At 43.2% G+C, this 16,931-nt stretch overlaps 1 protein-coding gene across 1 annotated transcript in view; it reads left to right on the top strand.

Annotated features, from left to right (window-relative positions):
* Positions 1–10,990, top strand: part of LOC126190819 (GDP-fucose protein O-fucosyltransferase 1) — a 119,558-nt gene extending 108,568 nt beyond the window's left edge. The window contains exon 7 of the mRNA XM_049931386.1: positions 10,357–10,990. Within this exon, the coding sequence (XP_049787343.1) occupies positions 10,357–10,560 (204 nt within the window). The 3' untranslated portion in view covers positions 10,561–10,990. The remainder of the gene's footprint in view (positions 1–10,356) is intronic.
* Positions 10,991–16,931: the final 5,941 nt, after the last annotated feature.

Here is a 16,931-nt window from a genome sequence, read left to right as displayed (position 1 = left end):
TCTGTAGTCCCTACTCATTGCGTATATTTTCCCCAGGAGCAGTCGGTGGTTGACTGTGTCGTAGGCTGCTGATAGTTCTAGGAAGACAGTCCTGGTGGTCTTCCTGTTCTCTAACCCATCCTCTATATGTTACGTTAATTTTAGCACCTGTGACGTGCAGCATTTGACCTGTCTGAAGGCTGCTTGTTGTGGGATCAGGAGGGGCTCGATGACGTCCGTGATTCTGTGGAGTATCATCCTTTCCGAAACCTTTTACATATGGCATAGCAGAGAAATTGGCCTGTAGTTTTTAGGATGGCAATGACTTACGATTTTCTCCAGATTTTTGGAATTTTGCAGGATGTCATGCAGTTGTTCATCATATCGACTAGCTATTTCCTTGTTACAGGTCCGAAATGCTTTATTTGCTCGATGCATATGTCATCAAGGCCAGCTGCTCTCTGCATTTTGAACTTACTGATCACCTTCTCCAGTTCCGCCAAGGTAAATGGCTTGGATGGTTCTTCGGTCTCCTGAGGGGGGGAGGGTGTTCGTTCTATGTCTCCTGAGGGGGGGGGGGGGACTATGCCCCTCTTTTTTGTCTTTAGGTTGTCGTATCTTGGTGGTTTCGCATTTGTGAGAAGCTGGTGTGCAGTTTGGTCTGCTGTGACATTCGCGTGAGATTTGGTTTGGTGGGGTCATTGGCTGGGCGTTTCATGAGTTTCCAGGCCTTTTGACTATCTCTGCCAAGATGGCCCATAAAGAGGTTTGCATAGGAGGTGCCATGCAGATGCCTATGACTGTGCTGTGGATTTGTTTGTTTACTTTTCCTTCAAAGGAGAGGTAGTTGTGAGGTAGGATAAAGTTAGTAAGGTGTATGAGGAATGAGATAATGGGTTTGGAGTCTGAAGGACACAGGGAAAGGTAGTGTTCAACTGCAGCAGAACTATGGGCATGAGTGATGTTGTTGTATAGAGAAGTAACATCAGTTAGGAACCAGTAAGTAAAGGAGTGGGGAGCCTTTCGTAAACCCTCATTGCCAGTTTTGTAAAGGACTCGTCACTATTGCTGTGGAGGCCGAGTTTCCACTGTTGTTAAGGCAGGCAGAGTTTGTGAGTTCGTGAAATGGCTTCTGGTGCAGTATACCACTAAGACAATTTCTCCCTGCCACTTTACACAGCCCAGGGTCAGGTAACAGGATAGGAGAATGAAGGTTCTACAACACTCCAACAAATTAGTAACAGTCACACAAATGAGTTAAAAAGATTTACTTATCTTTGTGACTTGTTGAATAATGAAGTCTGGCACACTGCATGTAATATAACACAGAAAAGGCCCTCAATGGCTGACTGCAAATAATTGTAGGTAAATCTTTCAGTACATAGCAAATGCAATTTACAACTGTGTGTTCACTTCTAAGAGTTCACTAAACGACGAAGTCAGCCCTAGACAATGATCCATAACCAAGTGGGTGAGTGCTGCTCTTCTATCTTCCAAGTAAGCTTCTGTCTGTTGTTGTCTGATCATTGGCAGATTGTATTCAGCAAGCAATTGGCCAAGGCAGAGTTGATATCTTCAACATGAGCGCTGCCCATGGCACTGATGGAACTTGTGCAAGTGGTGAGTCTGTGGTACTGGCACCAGCTTGCATCTTTCTGCATGTGATGCTTTTGCCCTGGCTGTCTCTTGTTTGGATGACACAGAGGAGTTGGTGAAGGAAGTGGTTGGTATCTTGGATGTGGAAGGCCAAATTAAGGGCAATTGGGTGGAGATGTTGGTCAATGAGGGCCAAAATCCTTTCAGTGAGAACACAGTAACCAGGTACAATGAGGTGCCAGGATTGTTGGGTTTGTGAATTTTGCGGAGCATGTAGAAGGTGGATATCCAGGATATCATAGGGGTGAGGAGGGAAATGGATTCAGGAGAGAGGTCCTTGGAAGGTAGTATGGCTTTAAGCAGGGATTGGAGGTTACATCGGACTTCTGGGAAGGCATCACTCTGGCATAGTGTATCAGTGGATGAGTCAGACAATTGCAGAGGCCTCCTACCAGGTAGTCACTGCAAATCATTGTGAATAGTGGTTGAGCCTTTGTCTGCAGGGAGGATGATTGGGTCAGGATCCATTTTGAGACACTGTATTGCTGTCCTTTCCTCTGATTCAAGGTTGGTGTTCTCAGGCAGAGGTCTGGGGAAGGGTGGTGAAGCAAAGTTGGAGGTAAGGAATTCCTGGAAGGTGACTGGGGATGTTTAGGTGGGAGGGGGGGACATCACATTGGATGGTGATGTGAACTGGGAGAGGCAGGGTTCATTGTTGGAATTAGGTTGGAAGGACTGGTGGTAGAGAAATATTTCCATTGCATGGATTGGGAAGAGAGTAGGTCTTTCACAAGTCCAACAGTGTTAATGAGTGTTGCATATTTGCATTATACCAATGCTGTGTTAATAACCATAAGGTTAACGGTTCTTGAATGCCCGTGCAAGTAGAAGCTGATTCTTTATGAAGCTACTAACACTTCTGACATGTGCTGCTTTCTCTTTAGTGCTTTGGGTACCTCTAAGGCACCAAGATTTTTGAGTTTTTCTTTGATCTTTAAATTTATTCAGGCACTAAATGGTTAAATTTCAGTGTAGGACAAAAGGTGAGGCCTTTGGACAGTACTGCAACTTCAGTGGGGCTGAAGATTTTGCTGAAAAGGCTGTGGATTTGGTTGTTGTTATGGAGTTTGGTGATGTGGCAAATTAGTAAAAACGTCTGCTAGGCAGGGTGTGGGTGCTCTGAGGCTTTGATGAGGAGGAACACTGTGGGTAGGATAGTGATATCCCACAGTGACAGTAGGATGTCAGCAGGTTGAATAACTTACGGAGGTGGTGTCTGGACTCTTCCAGGTGCTGGACAGCAAGGAATTCAGTTTCAGAGATGTGATTTATGTACATGTAATAGGGATTGCACAATAACAGTACCTTGCTGAGGAAGCTGGTTCTGGGATGCCTCCGGTATCATGTAGTGTGTTTTTGCAGTAGCAGTTTGTGAGGGGCAAGGACTGGCTGAATCTGCGAAGGTGAAGGTAATTGTAAAAGGAGGGTGGGATCCAGAGAAAGAAATTTTTATGGTTAGACTGCTTGGGGATTCCATGCTTTATGCAGCATTTAAAGAACAGAATGTGAGACTGGGTTTTAGCCAGGGAAATGTGTAATTTTCTGAACTGCTGCAGAGAGATCAAGCATGAGCTCCAGTTTGTTAATATAATACATGACCACAAACTCGAACAAACCTCATAAATTCATATATATTTTTCACAGAGGAGTTAAAATTGTTAATGACTGTTGATTACTGCAGTGGGGTTACTCCTTTGTACTGTCCAACTGACTGTTCTCTCTGATGTGTTGACAACAACAGCATTATTCTTATTTGCAAAAAGCTGAGAGATTCCCTCAGATGTTTATCCCATGTATTTCAAATGATATGTCAATAAAACTTGTCATTTTAGGAATTTTGAAGCTTTTTAAAGATTTGTTGTGTTGTGGTCTTCAGCCCAGAGGCTGGTTTGATGCAGCTCTCCATGCTATTCTATCCTGTGCAAGCTTCATCATCTCCCAGTACCTACCGCAACCTACATTCTTCCGAATCTGCTTAGTGTATACATCTCTTGGTCTCCCTCTATGATTTTTACCCTCCTCACTACCCTCAAATACTAAATTGGTGATCCTTGATGCCTCAGAACATGTCCTACCAACCGATCCCTTCTTCTAGTCAAGTTGTTCCACAAACTTCTCTTCTCCCCAATTCTATTCAATACCTCCTCATTAGTTATGTGTTCTAACCATCTAATCTTCAGCATTCTTCTGTAGCACCACATTTCGAAAGCTTCTATTCTCTTCTTGTCCAAACTATTTATCGTCCATGTTTCACTTCCATACATGGCTACACTCCATACAAATACTTTCAGAAAAGACTTCCTGACATTTACATCTATACTCCCTGACATTTATACTCAATCTTAACAAATTTCTCTTCTTCAGAAATGCTTTCTTGCCATTGCCAGTCTACATTTTATATCCCCTCTACTTCGACTATCATCAGTTATTTTGCTCCCCAAATAGCAAAACTCATCTACTACTTTAAGTGTCTCATTTCCTAATCTAATTCCCACAGCACCATCCAACTTAATTCGACTACATTCCATTGTTTCCTTTACTGCTTGCTCAATATACAGATTGAATAACATTGGGGATAGGCTATAACCCTGTCTCACTCCCTTCCCAACCACTGCTTCTCTTTTGTGCCCCTCGACTCTTATAACTGCCATCTGTCCCTTCCCAACCACTGCTTCTCTTTTGTGCCCCTCGACTCTTATAACTGCCATCTGGTTTCTGTACAAATTTTAAATAGCCTTTTGCTCCCTGTATTGAACCCCTGCCACCTTCAGAATTTGAAAGAGAGTATTCCAGTCAACATTGTCAAAAGCCTTCTCAAAGTCTACAAATGCTAGAAACATAGGTTTGCCTTTCCTTAACCTATCTTCTAAGATAAGTCGTAGTGTCAGTATTGCCTCAGTTTTCCAACATTTCTATGGAATCCAAACTGATCTTCCCCAATGTCGGCTTCTACCAGTTTTTCCATTCGTCTGTAAAGAATTTGTGTTAGTATTTTGCAGCCGTGACTTATTAAACTGATAGTTCGGTAATTTTCACACCTGTCAACACCTGCTTTCTTTGGGATAGGAATTATTATATTCTTCTTGACATCTTAGGGTATTTCACCGGTTTCATACATCTTGCACACCAGATGGTAGAGTTTTGTCAGGGCTGACTCTCTCAAGGCTGACAGTAGTTCTAATGGAATGTTGTCTACTCCCGGGGCCTTGTTTAGACTTAGGTCTTTCAGTACTCTATCAAACTCTTCGCACAGTATCATATCTCCCATTTCATCTTCATTTACTTCCTCTTCCATTTCCATAATATTGTCCTCAAGTATGTTGCCCTTGTATTGACCCTCTATATACTCCTTCCACCTTTCTGCTTTCCCTTCTTTGCTTAGAACTGGTTTTCCATCCAAGCTCTTGATATTCATACAAGTGGTTCTCTTTTCTCCAAAGGTCTCTTTAATTTTCCTGTAGGCAGTACCTATCTTACCCCTAGTGAGCTAGTGAGATATGCCTCTACATCCTTACATTTGTCCTGTAGCCATCCCTGCTTAGCCATTTTGCACTTCCTGTCGATCTCATTTTCAGACATTTGTATTTCCTTTTGCCTGCATCATTTACTGCATTTTTATATTTTCTCCTTTCATCAATTAAATTCAATATTTCTTCTGTTACACAAGGATTTGTACTAGCCCTCGTCTTTTTAGCTACTTGATCCTCTGCAGCCTTCACAACTTCATCCCTCAGAGCTACCCATTCTTCTTCTACTGTATTTCTTTCCTCCATTCGTGACAGTTGTTCTCTTATGCTCTCCCTGAAACTCTGTACAACTGGTGGTTTAGTCAGTTTATCCAGGTCCCATCTCCTTAATTTCCCACCTTTTCACAGTTTCTTCAGTTTTAATCTACAGTTCATAACCAATAGATTGTGGTCAGAGTCCACATCTGCCCCTGGAAATGTCTTACAATTCAAAACCTGGTTCCTAAATCTCTGTCTTACTATTATATAATCTATCTGATACCTTTTAGTATCTCCAGGGTTCTTCCATGTATACAACCTACTTTCATGATTCTTGAACCAAGTGTTAGCTATGATTAAGTTATGCTCTGTGCAAAATTCTACCAGACAGCTTCCTCTTTCATTTCTTACCCCCATTCCATATTCACCTACTACGTTTCCTTCTCTTCCTTTTCCTACTATCGAATTCCAGTCACCAATGACTATTAAATATTCATCTCCCTTCACTATCTGAATAATTTCTTTTACCTCACCATACATTTCGCCAATCTCTTCATCTCCTGCAGAGCTAGTTGGCATATAAACTTGCACTACTGTGGTAGGCATGGGCTTCGTGTCTATCTTGGCCACAATAATGCGTTCACTATGCTGTTTGTAGTAGCTTACCCGCACTCCTCTTTTTTTATATTCAGTATTAAACCTACTCCTGCATTACCCCTATTTGATTTTGTATTTATTTATAACCCTGTATTCATCTGACCATAAGTCTTGTTAAAGATTTATAGGTGTATAATGTAAAAGGAAATGCCCTGACTGACCCATCTCCCAGCCCAAACTGCTAAGGGTAGAAAGCGTTGATTTGTACTGGAGTCGTTTAAGAAGAGATTGTTGAAAATTCCACCCCTAAGGGGGGGGGGGGGGGCGGGGGGGAGATAGAGGAAAGTATGTCACTATAAGGCAACTTTGAAGCTAAAACTATGAAATTTGGTTTCTCAGTCAGAAAAATAAAATGTGTGTTTCAGCATTTTTTGGAAATTCAGCCAGTAAGGGATAAAATTGTGGATGAATTTTTTTTAAAATAAAGAATTATTAAAGTACTACTAAAGCATTTTTTAAAGCTACATTTATGGAAATTGATATTGGAGTTCTCAGTTACGAATAAAATATAGTATGTCTTGGGGGATGAAAGTTTATATGGAAATACCGCCACAAGAGCACAAAAGACGGGAGTAACGAAAACCTCAGGCTCCAGCTACAAGAATCATTTTTTTGTCAGTATATTCGGAAAAGACTGCCTTTTACGGCCTTAATTAAAATTTAGAAAGTTTGTGAACAGTATAAAAATTCAATCAGTGGAAACCATAAAGTCTACGCGAGTGATGCAGCAGGCACTAAGCTGTTGTTGTTGTTGTTGTTGTTGTGGTCTTCAGTCCTGAGACTGGTTTGATGCAGCTCTCCATGCTAATCTATCCTGTGCCAGCTCCTTCATCTCCCAGTACCTACTGCAACCTACATCCTTCTGAATCTGCTTAGTGTATTCATCTCTTGGTCTCCCTCTACGATTTTTACCCTCCACGCTTCCCTCCAATGCTAAATTTGTGATCCCTTGATGCCTCAGGACATGTCCTACCAACCGATCCCTTCTTCTAGACAAGTTGTGCCACAAACTTCTCTTCTCCCCAATCCTATTCAATACCTCCTCATTAGTTACGTGATCTATTAGTAGGCCTAATAAAGTCAAGCTAATAAGTTCTCAACACTGAATATGCAGTAAAACTTAATTCACTCCCATTGTGTGTAAACAATTGTAACATATTTTCATTAAAGTAATAAACTGCAATAAACATTTCATGGTCTTTCAGGTGTTTCTTTTTACACTTGTATGAAAAGAAACAATTATTACAATAAATGTCAGTGTGTGCAGCAGTCACCTCACTGATGTGGTAGAAACAGTGCCATAGCAGTCACGGCACACCCGATTCTTGTAATGTGGTGGCTGCGTGCCCGCACTGACACAGTTGATCCCATGGCAATTTCGCAGCAGTGCAGTATTTCCTACCATGCTGCCACCCAGTCAATGTGGCTCTGCTGCCACATTGTACAAGTGTGAATTTGTTTTTGAACTGCACATTGGAACTAAAACTTTCTCCAATGATATTGAGGAAACTGGCTAAAAAAGTAGATTATTTCACATCTCCTTGTCTCACATCACTACTTGACAATTAAGAATCTTAACAGTATTAGTAATAGTTATTATAAAGATGGTTTGAATTTAACTAACCCACTCTTTGAGCTTGCATTGAAAAATGTAGTCATTCACTACTTTACATCAGGTTCACTTTAGATCATACACTGCAGCATACGAAATGTAGGTAACAATTAATGTTACTATTACTGCTGTTTCCATTACAGACTAAATGTGAAGGTATGCCACATCACACTGCACCCTAGAGTGCAGACACAGGCTGTCTTATATTGTGTGGTATATTTACCTATATGATGGAATTCCACCTTGTCTACAACATAGAAGCATTGTTCACAAAATAACATTTAGCAATTGTTATTGGTAGCTGTATATTAACAGCAATTTATACACTATGTGATCAAAAGTATCTGGTACACCTGGCTGAAAATGACTTAAAAGTTCAAGGCACCCTCCATCGGTAATGCTGGAATTCAGTAGGGTGTTGGCCCACCCTTACCCTTGATGACAGCTTTCACTTATGCAGGCATACATTCAATCAGGTGCCAGAAAGTTTCTTGGGCAATGACAACCCATTCTTCACGGAGTGCTGAGGGGAGGTACTGATGGCGGTCAGTGAGGCCTGGCATGAAGTCGGCATTCCAAAACATCTCAAAGGTGTTCTATAGGACTCAGGTCAGCACTCTGTGCAGGCCAGTCCATTACAGGGATGTTATTGTCATGTAACCACTCCGCTACAGGTCGTGCATTATGAACAGGTGCTTGATCGTGTGGAAAGATTCAATCGCTATCCTTGAATTGCCCTTTAATAGTGGGAAGCAAGAAGGTACTAAAAACATCAATGTTGGCCAGTGCTGTGATAGTGCCATGCAAAACAATAAGGGGTGCAAGCTCCATGAAAAACAGGACTGCACCATAACACCACCACCTCCAAATTTTACTGTTGGCACTACACACGCTGGCAGATGACATTCGCTGGGCATTTATCACTCCACACAATCGTCCAATGTTTACGCTCCTTACACAAAGTGAGGTGCGATGTGCGGCTTATGAGCAGCTGCTCGACCATGAAATCTACATTTTTTCACCTCCCGCCTAACTGTCATAGTAGTTGCAGTGGATCCTGATGCAGTTTGGAATTCCTGTGTGATGATCTGGATAGATGTCTGCCTATTACACATTATGACCCTCTTCAAATGTCGGTGGTTACCGTCAGTCAACAGACGAGGTTGGCCTGTACGCTTTTGTGCTGTATGTGTCCCTTTATGTTTCCACTTCAACATCGGAAACAGTGGACCTAGGGATGTTTAGGAGTGTGGAAATCTGGCATAAATGTGTATGACACAAGTGACACCCAATCACCTAACCACGTTCGAAGCCCACGAGTTCTGCAGAGCACCCCTTCTGTTCTCTCATGATGTCCAATGACTTCTGAGGTCGCTTATATGGAGTACCTGGTGGTAGGTGGCAGCACAATGTACCTAATAAGAAAATGTATGTTTTTGGGGGTGTCCGGATACTTTTGATTACATAGTGTAGAAAGAGTATGAGTTTAATAATGTTCAATACATGCACTGTCTAATATTAAAGTGACAATAGAAACACGTAGAATTGTTCATTTCTTTTATTGACATCATTTACAAAGCATTAATTCAGCTTTCAATTTTGTGATTGATATTTAAGTGACATAACATAATGGCCAGAGGCACTTCGCTCATTACAGTTTGTATTCTGTTTACAATGTGCTCAACAAGATTCTAAACTGAAATAAAATAGTAAATATTAAACCGTTTCTCATACTAATAAATCGGCGACAAAAACATACATAGTACTGGTATTTTTGTTAATTTGCCACACTTTGTTCCTGGGTGTTTTTCTGATAAGTCTCCAGTATTAACAGAGAACCTTATGCTTACTTCCTCCTTCCACTTCTTGTTGTTTACAGTCAGAATTCATTCTGAACATTTTCCGCTGCAATCATACCTGAAGCAGCTCTGCCTTTGCCATGTTTGTTACTCTCTTCATCTTCATTCACTTCCATCTTCAGTGGTATTGGTAATTATTCACTATAATGTGTTGGCCTTGTGTTGGATAGGAGTTAGTGTATTGCACAATTGGTATCTTCTTTCTTTTTCTTTAGTTCAGCAGTTACACGTACAAAGCATTAAATTACATGCCATCAGAGTAACCAAAATGCAGTGTGTCCAAAGATAAGATAGAGAACAATATATTGACAGAAAATAGGTTGATAAGCTGAAATTTATTTCATGTTTGAATACACAAATTCACATAATACAGACTTTAGCATTCATTGTGACAAAAACGCTGTTGACTAGTGTAATGGAAGAGTCTGGCCTTTGTAAGATGACATACGACTACGGCAGACTGCAATGACATTTCACTGTGGCATCACAAGTCTTCAAGCTGTGGTGCCGCTGCAGTAAATTTACCTGCAGTGTGGGATACCTGATGAAACTGCACCACCATCGCTCTGGTGCTGCCATTGATCTGCCATGAAACTGTTGTAGCAAAGTTTGCCCACTGTGAAATCACATCAATGTGGCAAACTTCTAAGGATAGCTGTATTCTCGAGATTTGATATCTGCTACAGATTTGGCAATTAGCAGTGTTGCGAAAATGTCAATTAGCAGAGGTCTTATACAAATATGTTGTGAAGAGATATCAGAAGAGCACATGAAGGAATTGTGAAGCCTTGGTTTCATTAAAACTTATGTTTAAATTAAACCCTAAACTCTATATTATTGTCCTAAGAGATGTGTGTTTCATTTTCAGATTGAAGTTCATAAACTGGAACCACCAAATCCTCATGTGGAGCTGGCAATACTTGGACTTTCGAACCATTTCATTGCCAATTGTATTTCATCATTTTCATCGTTTGCAAAGCGTGAACGAGATGCTCGTGGTTATCCTTCATCATTTTGGGCATTTCCACCAGAACGATCTCGCAATGCTAGTAAAGGACATGATGAGTTATAAGGAATCAGACAGGTGGTCACTGATAAGTGTTTCAATTTGTTCTTGATTGCCAGGTTTTACAGTAATACAGGATGACGACAAACATTAGGTGATGGACGCAAATGTTCAGTCATTTCCTTGTATCATTTGAAATACAATAAGAGGACAAAAAAAATGCTTGATGATAAAAATTTGCATCCAGTCATCTAAAAACTCACATCAAGGATAGAAATAGTGATGCTGCTGTTAAGTCTCGTGTATGTGTTTCCACCAGAAATTACCATGACTGTAAGTTCTGTATTTGTTATACTCTTCCAAGAAAGATGTTTCATATTAACGTGTTATTCTCACAACAGTACAGTGTGTTGTCACAGAATCACAATTGTTTTTGTGATTATGTATTAAGTGTTTCAGAGAGAGAGAGAGAGAGAGAGAGAGAGAGAGAGAGAGGGGGGGGGGGGGGGGGTTGCTCATCTTAGGAAAATAATTGAAATGGATTTCAGTATCAAATTGAGAATGATGTCAATTAATATAAGTATGAACATTCATTTTTTATGACAGAAGTTGAGAGTATGTTTGATTAAAATCTGCTACATATTTTTGCTCAATTATTGATTTGTAATTTATTTGGAACTGATGAGAAACTCATTAAATGATTGTTATTTAGTTAAAATGTTGTTTTATTGCATACTATGCCATATGATCTACATCATACTCTGCAAGCGAGCTAATGGTGTCGGGCAGAGGATACTTTTCATACCACTAACTGAGCTCTCCAACCCGGTTCCAAACATGAATAGCATGTGGGAAGAATAAATGTCGGTTAAGCCTCTGTATTGCTTCTAATTTCTTGAATTTTCTCTCCATGGCCCATCATTCAAAGTGCCGCCACGCAACTACGCGCATCCTCTACGTGCGGCGCTGTCTGCCAGCCATGCAGCAGCTGCGCCACCTAAGCGGCCAGGAGAGCAGCGGCCGCTAGACTGGGACTCAGTGCTCATTCGAATGCTAACGTGTACACATGTCTTGCTTGTCAACTTACTCTGTGACTTATATGTGTTGTGTCGTTCTGAAATATATGTGTTAAACTTGACGTTATAACAATTGGCGACAAGGTAGTGGATTTTTCCTTTTCACTGTTGACCCACAGGGTTCCATGGCTACTGTCGAGCAACTATTGCAAAATCTCCTTGAACAGCAAACGCTTCCAACAGCGGGGATTCGCGATTTCGTTGCGGCGTCAAATGCGGGGCATTTCTCGTCGTTGGCTATACCTCCTTTTCCTCCTTACGACGAGACGGCGGAAGACTGGTCTGATTATGAAAAACGTCTTCGACAGCACTTCTTGGCATTTCATGTCACGGATGAACAACCATGTAAGTCTCTGTTCCTTTCCTGGATTTCACCTCAAATGTATCGGTTGTTGTCGCAATTGGCTCCTTTGAAGGATCCTGCGTCTTTGTCCTTTGCTGAAATGTGCTCACTTCTGTCTGTCTATTTTCAAAAGCAAACGCATGTGGTAGCCTCTCGTGTTGCCTTTTATCGTTGTCAAAAACAGCCACATCAATCCTATCGTGCTTGGGCTGCTGAACTTCACGGCCTCAGTCTAAAGTGTCAATTTGTTACTGACGTTCACAAACAATCCTATGCCAATTCCATGGTATGGGATGCTATTATCTGGTCAGCGCCCGACAAAGAAGTTCGGCAACGTGCCCTTCAGTTGGTGAATCCAACTCTAGATGAAGTTCTCTCCATTGTGCAGTCTCTTGAAATTTCTCGCGCCACTGGGGCGCAAATAGAGGCGTGGGGTGATGTCGGGGAAATATAACATCTGTGCGCTGTTGACGATGAGTGCGGCGCGTCCCCGCTGGCCGACGTGGCCGCAGTGCGGCCCCACGGGCAGCCTCGGCCTAGCCATAAACAACCCGCTAAGAAATTGCAGCAAAACCCCCGGCAACTTCCTTCATGTCCGCGGTGTTTTACGAAACATTCACGCGAGGATTGTCCCTAACGTTGGGCTGTGTGTCACAATTGCAAAAAGAAAGGTCATGTGTCTTCCGTTTGCAAATCCGACCGCATACATGATGTTCATGAACATGACGCTGATTCTGATTCTGTGTTGTCTGTCAATTGCACTTCTTCACTTTCAGGGAAGTTATTCCTCATTGTTCAAATCCTTGGTCGAGATGTTCGCATGCAAGTGGATACCGGTTCTGCTGCCACTTTAATTAATTCTCAGACGTATCTTCAGTTGGGTTCTCCACTCCTGTCACCTGTCACTCACCAATTACGGACGTACAATAAACAGAAGATTTCTTTCTTGGGACAGTTTTATGCTGAGGTATCTTACAAGTCCGTCGTTCGCACTGTTTCCATATTTGTGGTCGACCAGAGCAACGCAGAAAATCTTTTTGGTTTCGATGCCTTTCGCGTTTTTGGGTTCTCCATAGATGACTCTGTCAGTATTGTCACTGATGCTATTCCTTATGCTCAACTGGATTCCTTGTCGACAACATTTTCATCCCTTTTTTTCTCCTGGGTTAGGCCGTGCAAACGACTTTGAAGCTCATATCACGCTCAAACCCACTGCTTGGCCTAAGTTTTTTCGGGCTCGGCCCATACCTGTGGCCCTTCATGATCAGGTAAAACGGGAGTTGGATTGTCTCACTTCTTCAGGGGTCTTGCTTCCTGTCACTTCCAGTGAGTGGTCCTCTCCTGTCGTCGTCGTTGCTAAGCCAAATGGTGATATTCGTCTCTGTGGCGATTTCAAAGCCACTGTAAATGCTCAATGCCTCATGAACACTTACCCTATGCCCTGTCCTGAAGAACTGTTCACTAAACTTGCTAGAGGCCAGTATTTTTCTAAAACTGACCTGTCAGAAGCTTATCATCAACTTCCTCTCGACGCTGCTTCCCAGCCATTTCTGGTCCTTAACACGCCTTTCATCCTCTATCAGTACCAATGCTTGCCATTTGGGGTTGCCAGCGCCCCTGTTCTCTTTCAGCGATTCTTGGAACAATTATTGCTCCCTGTCCCTGGGTGTATCAATTACATGGACGACATTGTTGTCACTGGCTCCACCACTGAAGACCATCTTCAAAATCTCCGCACACTTTTTCATGTCTTACAGACTGCCGGTCTTAAGTGTAATCTTCAGAAATCATAATTTTTTCAGGCATCTATCACGTACTTGGGGTTCCAACTCTCTCGGAATGGTATTTGCTTCAGCAAACTGTCGCTGCGACCAATGCCCTTCCTCGCCCTACATCTGTTAAGGAACTGCAGGCCTTCTTGGGGAAAATAGCATACTATCACAAGCCTGTTGCATAAAAACGTGCCTTTTTACTGGTGCGCATCATGCGAAGCGGCTTTCCAGAAATTGAAGACTATGCTGAAACAGGCCCCGTGCCTGGCTACTTATCGACCTGGCCAACATCTTGTTCTTGCCACAGATGCCTCTCAATACGGGGTCGGTGCAGTCCTTGCGCACCGTTTTTCTGATGGTTCGGAACAACCCATTGCTTATCCCTCCAAAACGCTCACGGATGCCCAACAAAAGTATTCTCAAATTGAGAAGGAAGCGTTGGCCATTATTTATGCTCTTCATAAGTTTGGTGTTTTTCTCTATGGCTCAAAATTTCATCTTGTTGCGGATCACAAACCACTTGTTTCCTTGTTTCATCCATCAACATCACTTCCCGACAAGGCTGCACACCGCCTCCAGCGTACGACTCTTTACTTGTCTCGTTTCAATTATGAGATTCATTTCCGGCCAACGGCTCAACATGTAAATGCTGATTCTCTGTCTCGCCTTCCCATGGGTCCTGATCAGGCATTCGATAGGGACGAACTTTTGTGTTTCCACCTGGATGTTGCCGAGCAGTGGGTTGTGGACGGGTTCCCCATCACTGGGGACAGGCTGGCGGCTGCTACGGGTTCTGACCCTACCCTCTCCCGGGTTTTACGCTGTATTCAGAAGGGTTGGCCAGATCGCCCGTCCGCTAAGACTTCTGATCCGTTGCGGAACTAGTACGATTTGCGCTACTGCCTCACGGCTAGGGATGGTGTTATCCACCTCTCCACTGACAATGCTTCGCCTCGTGTTGTGGTACCTGCGTCTTTGCGCGCTTCGGTCTTGCGCCTCCTTCACCAAGGGCACTGGGGTGTGTCTCGCACAAAATCTCTGGCGCGCCATCATGTGTACTGGCCTGGCATCGACTCTGAAATAGCACACATGGTCACTGCCTGCGGCCCTTGTGCGTCACAGGCCGCTGCCCCGAAGTTATCTTTGTCACCGTGCCTTCGCCTGAGAAGCCCTGGGAGCGCCTTTCCTTTCATTGTCGGTTGCACGTCGCCTATCACCGCGGCAACCACCAGTGCTCTCGCTCGCATTTTTTCTTTGGAAGGCCTCCCCTCTACTCTTGTTACTGATAATGTTCCGCAATTTGCCTCTCCCGAATTTGCAGATTTTTGTGCTCGTCACGGCGTTATGCATGTCACGGCCCCGCCGTTCCATCCACAATCCAACGGTGAGGCTGAACGACTGGTCTGTACATTTAAGGCTCAGATGCGGAAACTTCTGACTTCTTCTGCTGCTGATGATGCGCTTCTGGGTGCCTTCACTTGGCCGGTTCACCGCCGACGACCTCGTCTGGGTACGGGGATATGGCAGGTGGCCAAAATGGAGCCCGGGCCACATCTTAAGACACCGTGGCAGACGCCTGTATGAAATCCAGGCGGACACAGGTGTTGCAGTGCGTCATTCGGACCAGCTTCAGCCTCGTGTGCCAGCAACGCCTGTTCCGAATGCCACTACACCACCTTTGGCTCTACCTGACGCTCGGGATCTCGGCATCTCTCAATACTCACAACGCAGCCCTCTCACCATCATCGTGATGCCAGCACAAGAACGGACGCCACCAGGAGACGTGCCCATGCAGGAACCGGATGACCATCCTCTGTCAGAGCAAATCTACTCGCCTCCTCCTCCAACGGACGCCGACACATCGCCCATGTCTCCTGTCATATCAACTGGACTTGCCGCAACAGACAGATTGGTGCATGGGGCCCCAGCAGACTCGACCCCTACATCTCCTGTCATATCGACCCGTTATCATCGGGGACACTTCCGTCCGTACGGGAAGCCTCCTCCAAACTTTACGGCGAGTCAAACAACGCCTATGGACGTTAGCCATCTCCAGGACACCTCCATCAAGACCAGTGCAACAATTTCAAAGGGGGGAAAAGTGTTGTGACTCGCCGATCATTCAAAGCACCACCGCACAATTACGCGCGTCCTTGTGGCGCTGTCTGCCAGCTATGCAGCAGCTGCGCCACCTAAGCGGCCAGCCAAGCAGCGGCCGCTAGTCTGGGACTCAGTGCTCATTCGAATGCTAACGTGTACACATGTCTTGCTTATCAACTTACTCTGACTTATATGTGTTAAACTTGACATTATAACAGTCATTATGTGAGACAAATGTGGGGGGGGGGGAAGTAATATGTTGTCCAACTCTTCTGAAAAGTGCTCTCTGGAAATTTCACTTGTAAATCTCTCAGGGATGCACAATGCCTCTCTCGGACCCCTTGAAGAAACGTGCCACTCTTCATTGGATCATCTCCATATTTTCTGTCACTCCTATCTGGTAGGGATTCAAGAAAGATGAACAATACTCAGGAATCGGTTGAACAAGTACTTTAGAAGACATTTCCTTCGTGGATGAAAGTTTCCTTAAGATTCTTCCTATGAATCTGAGTCTGGCATCTGCTTTTTCCACTCTTTGTTTTTATGTGGTAATTCATTCTGGATAGTTACTCCTAGATATTTTTTGGCAGATACTGTTTCCAGCTATAACTGTAATTTTTCCTGAGGGCATATAGCTCTGCTGTATGGTTAAATGATGATGGCATCCCCTTGGTAAAATATTCCAGAGATAGAACAGTACCTCATTCACAGATCTCTGGGAGGAAACTACTTAGGAGGATGTCGATATCAGGAGAAATAAAACAGGTGTTTTACGTATCAGAGTGTGAAATGTCAGGTCCCTTAATTGGGTAGGTAGGTTAGAAAATTCTTAAACTGAAATGGATAGGTTAAAGCTAGATATAGTGGGAATTAGTAAAGTTCAGAGATAGGACTTTGTCAGGTGAATACAGGGTTATAAATACAAAATCAAAAATAGGAATGTGGGTAAGCTATTACGAACAGCATAGTGAATGTGTTATTGTAGTCAAGATAGGCATGAAGCCCATGCCTACCACAGTAGTACAAGTTGAGATGCCAACTAGCTCTGCTGATGATGAAGAGCTTGAAGAAATGTATGATGCAATAAAAGAAATTATTCAGATAGTGAAAATCTAATAGTCATGGGGGACTGGAATTCGACATACG

The sequence above is a fragment of the Schistocerca cancellata genome, chromosome 6 (genome assembly GCF_023864275.1).
Source record: "Schistocerca cancellata isolate TAMUIC-IGC-003103 chromosome 6, iqSchCanc2.1, whole genome shotgun sequence".
Taxonomy (NCBI): Eukaryota; Metazoa; Arthropoda; class Insecta; order Orthoptera; family Acrididae; genus Schistocerca; species Schistocerca cancellata.
Note: the sequence above shows the minus strand (reverse complement) of the source record. Positions and strands in the feature narration are given on the sequence as shown.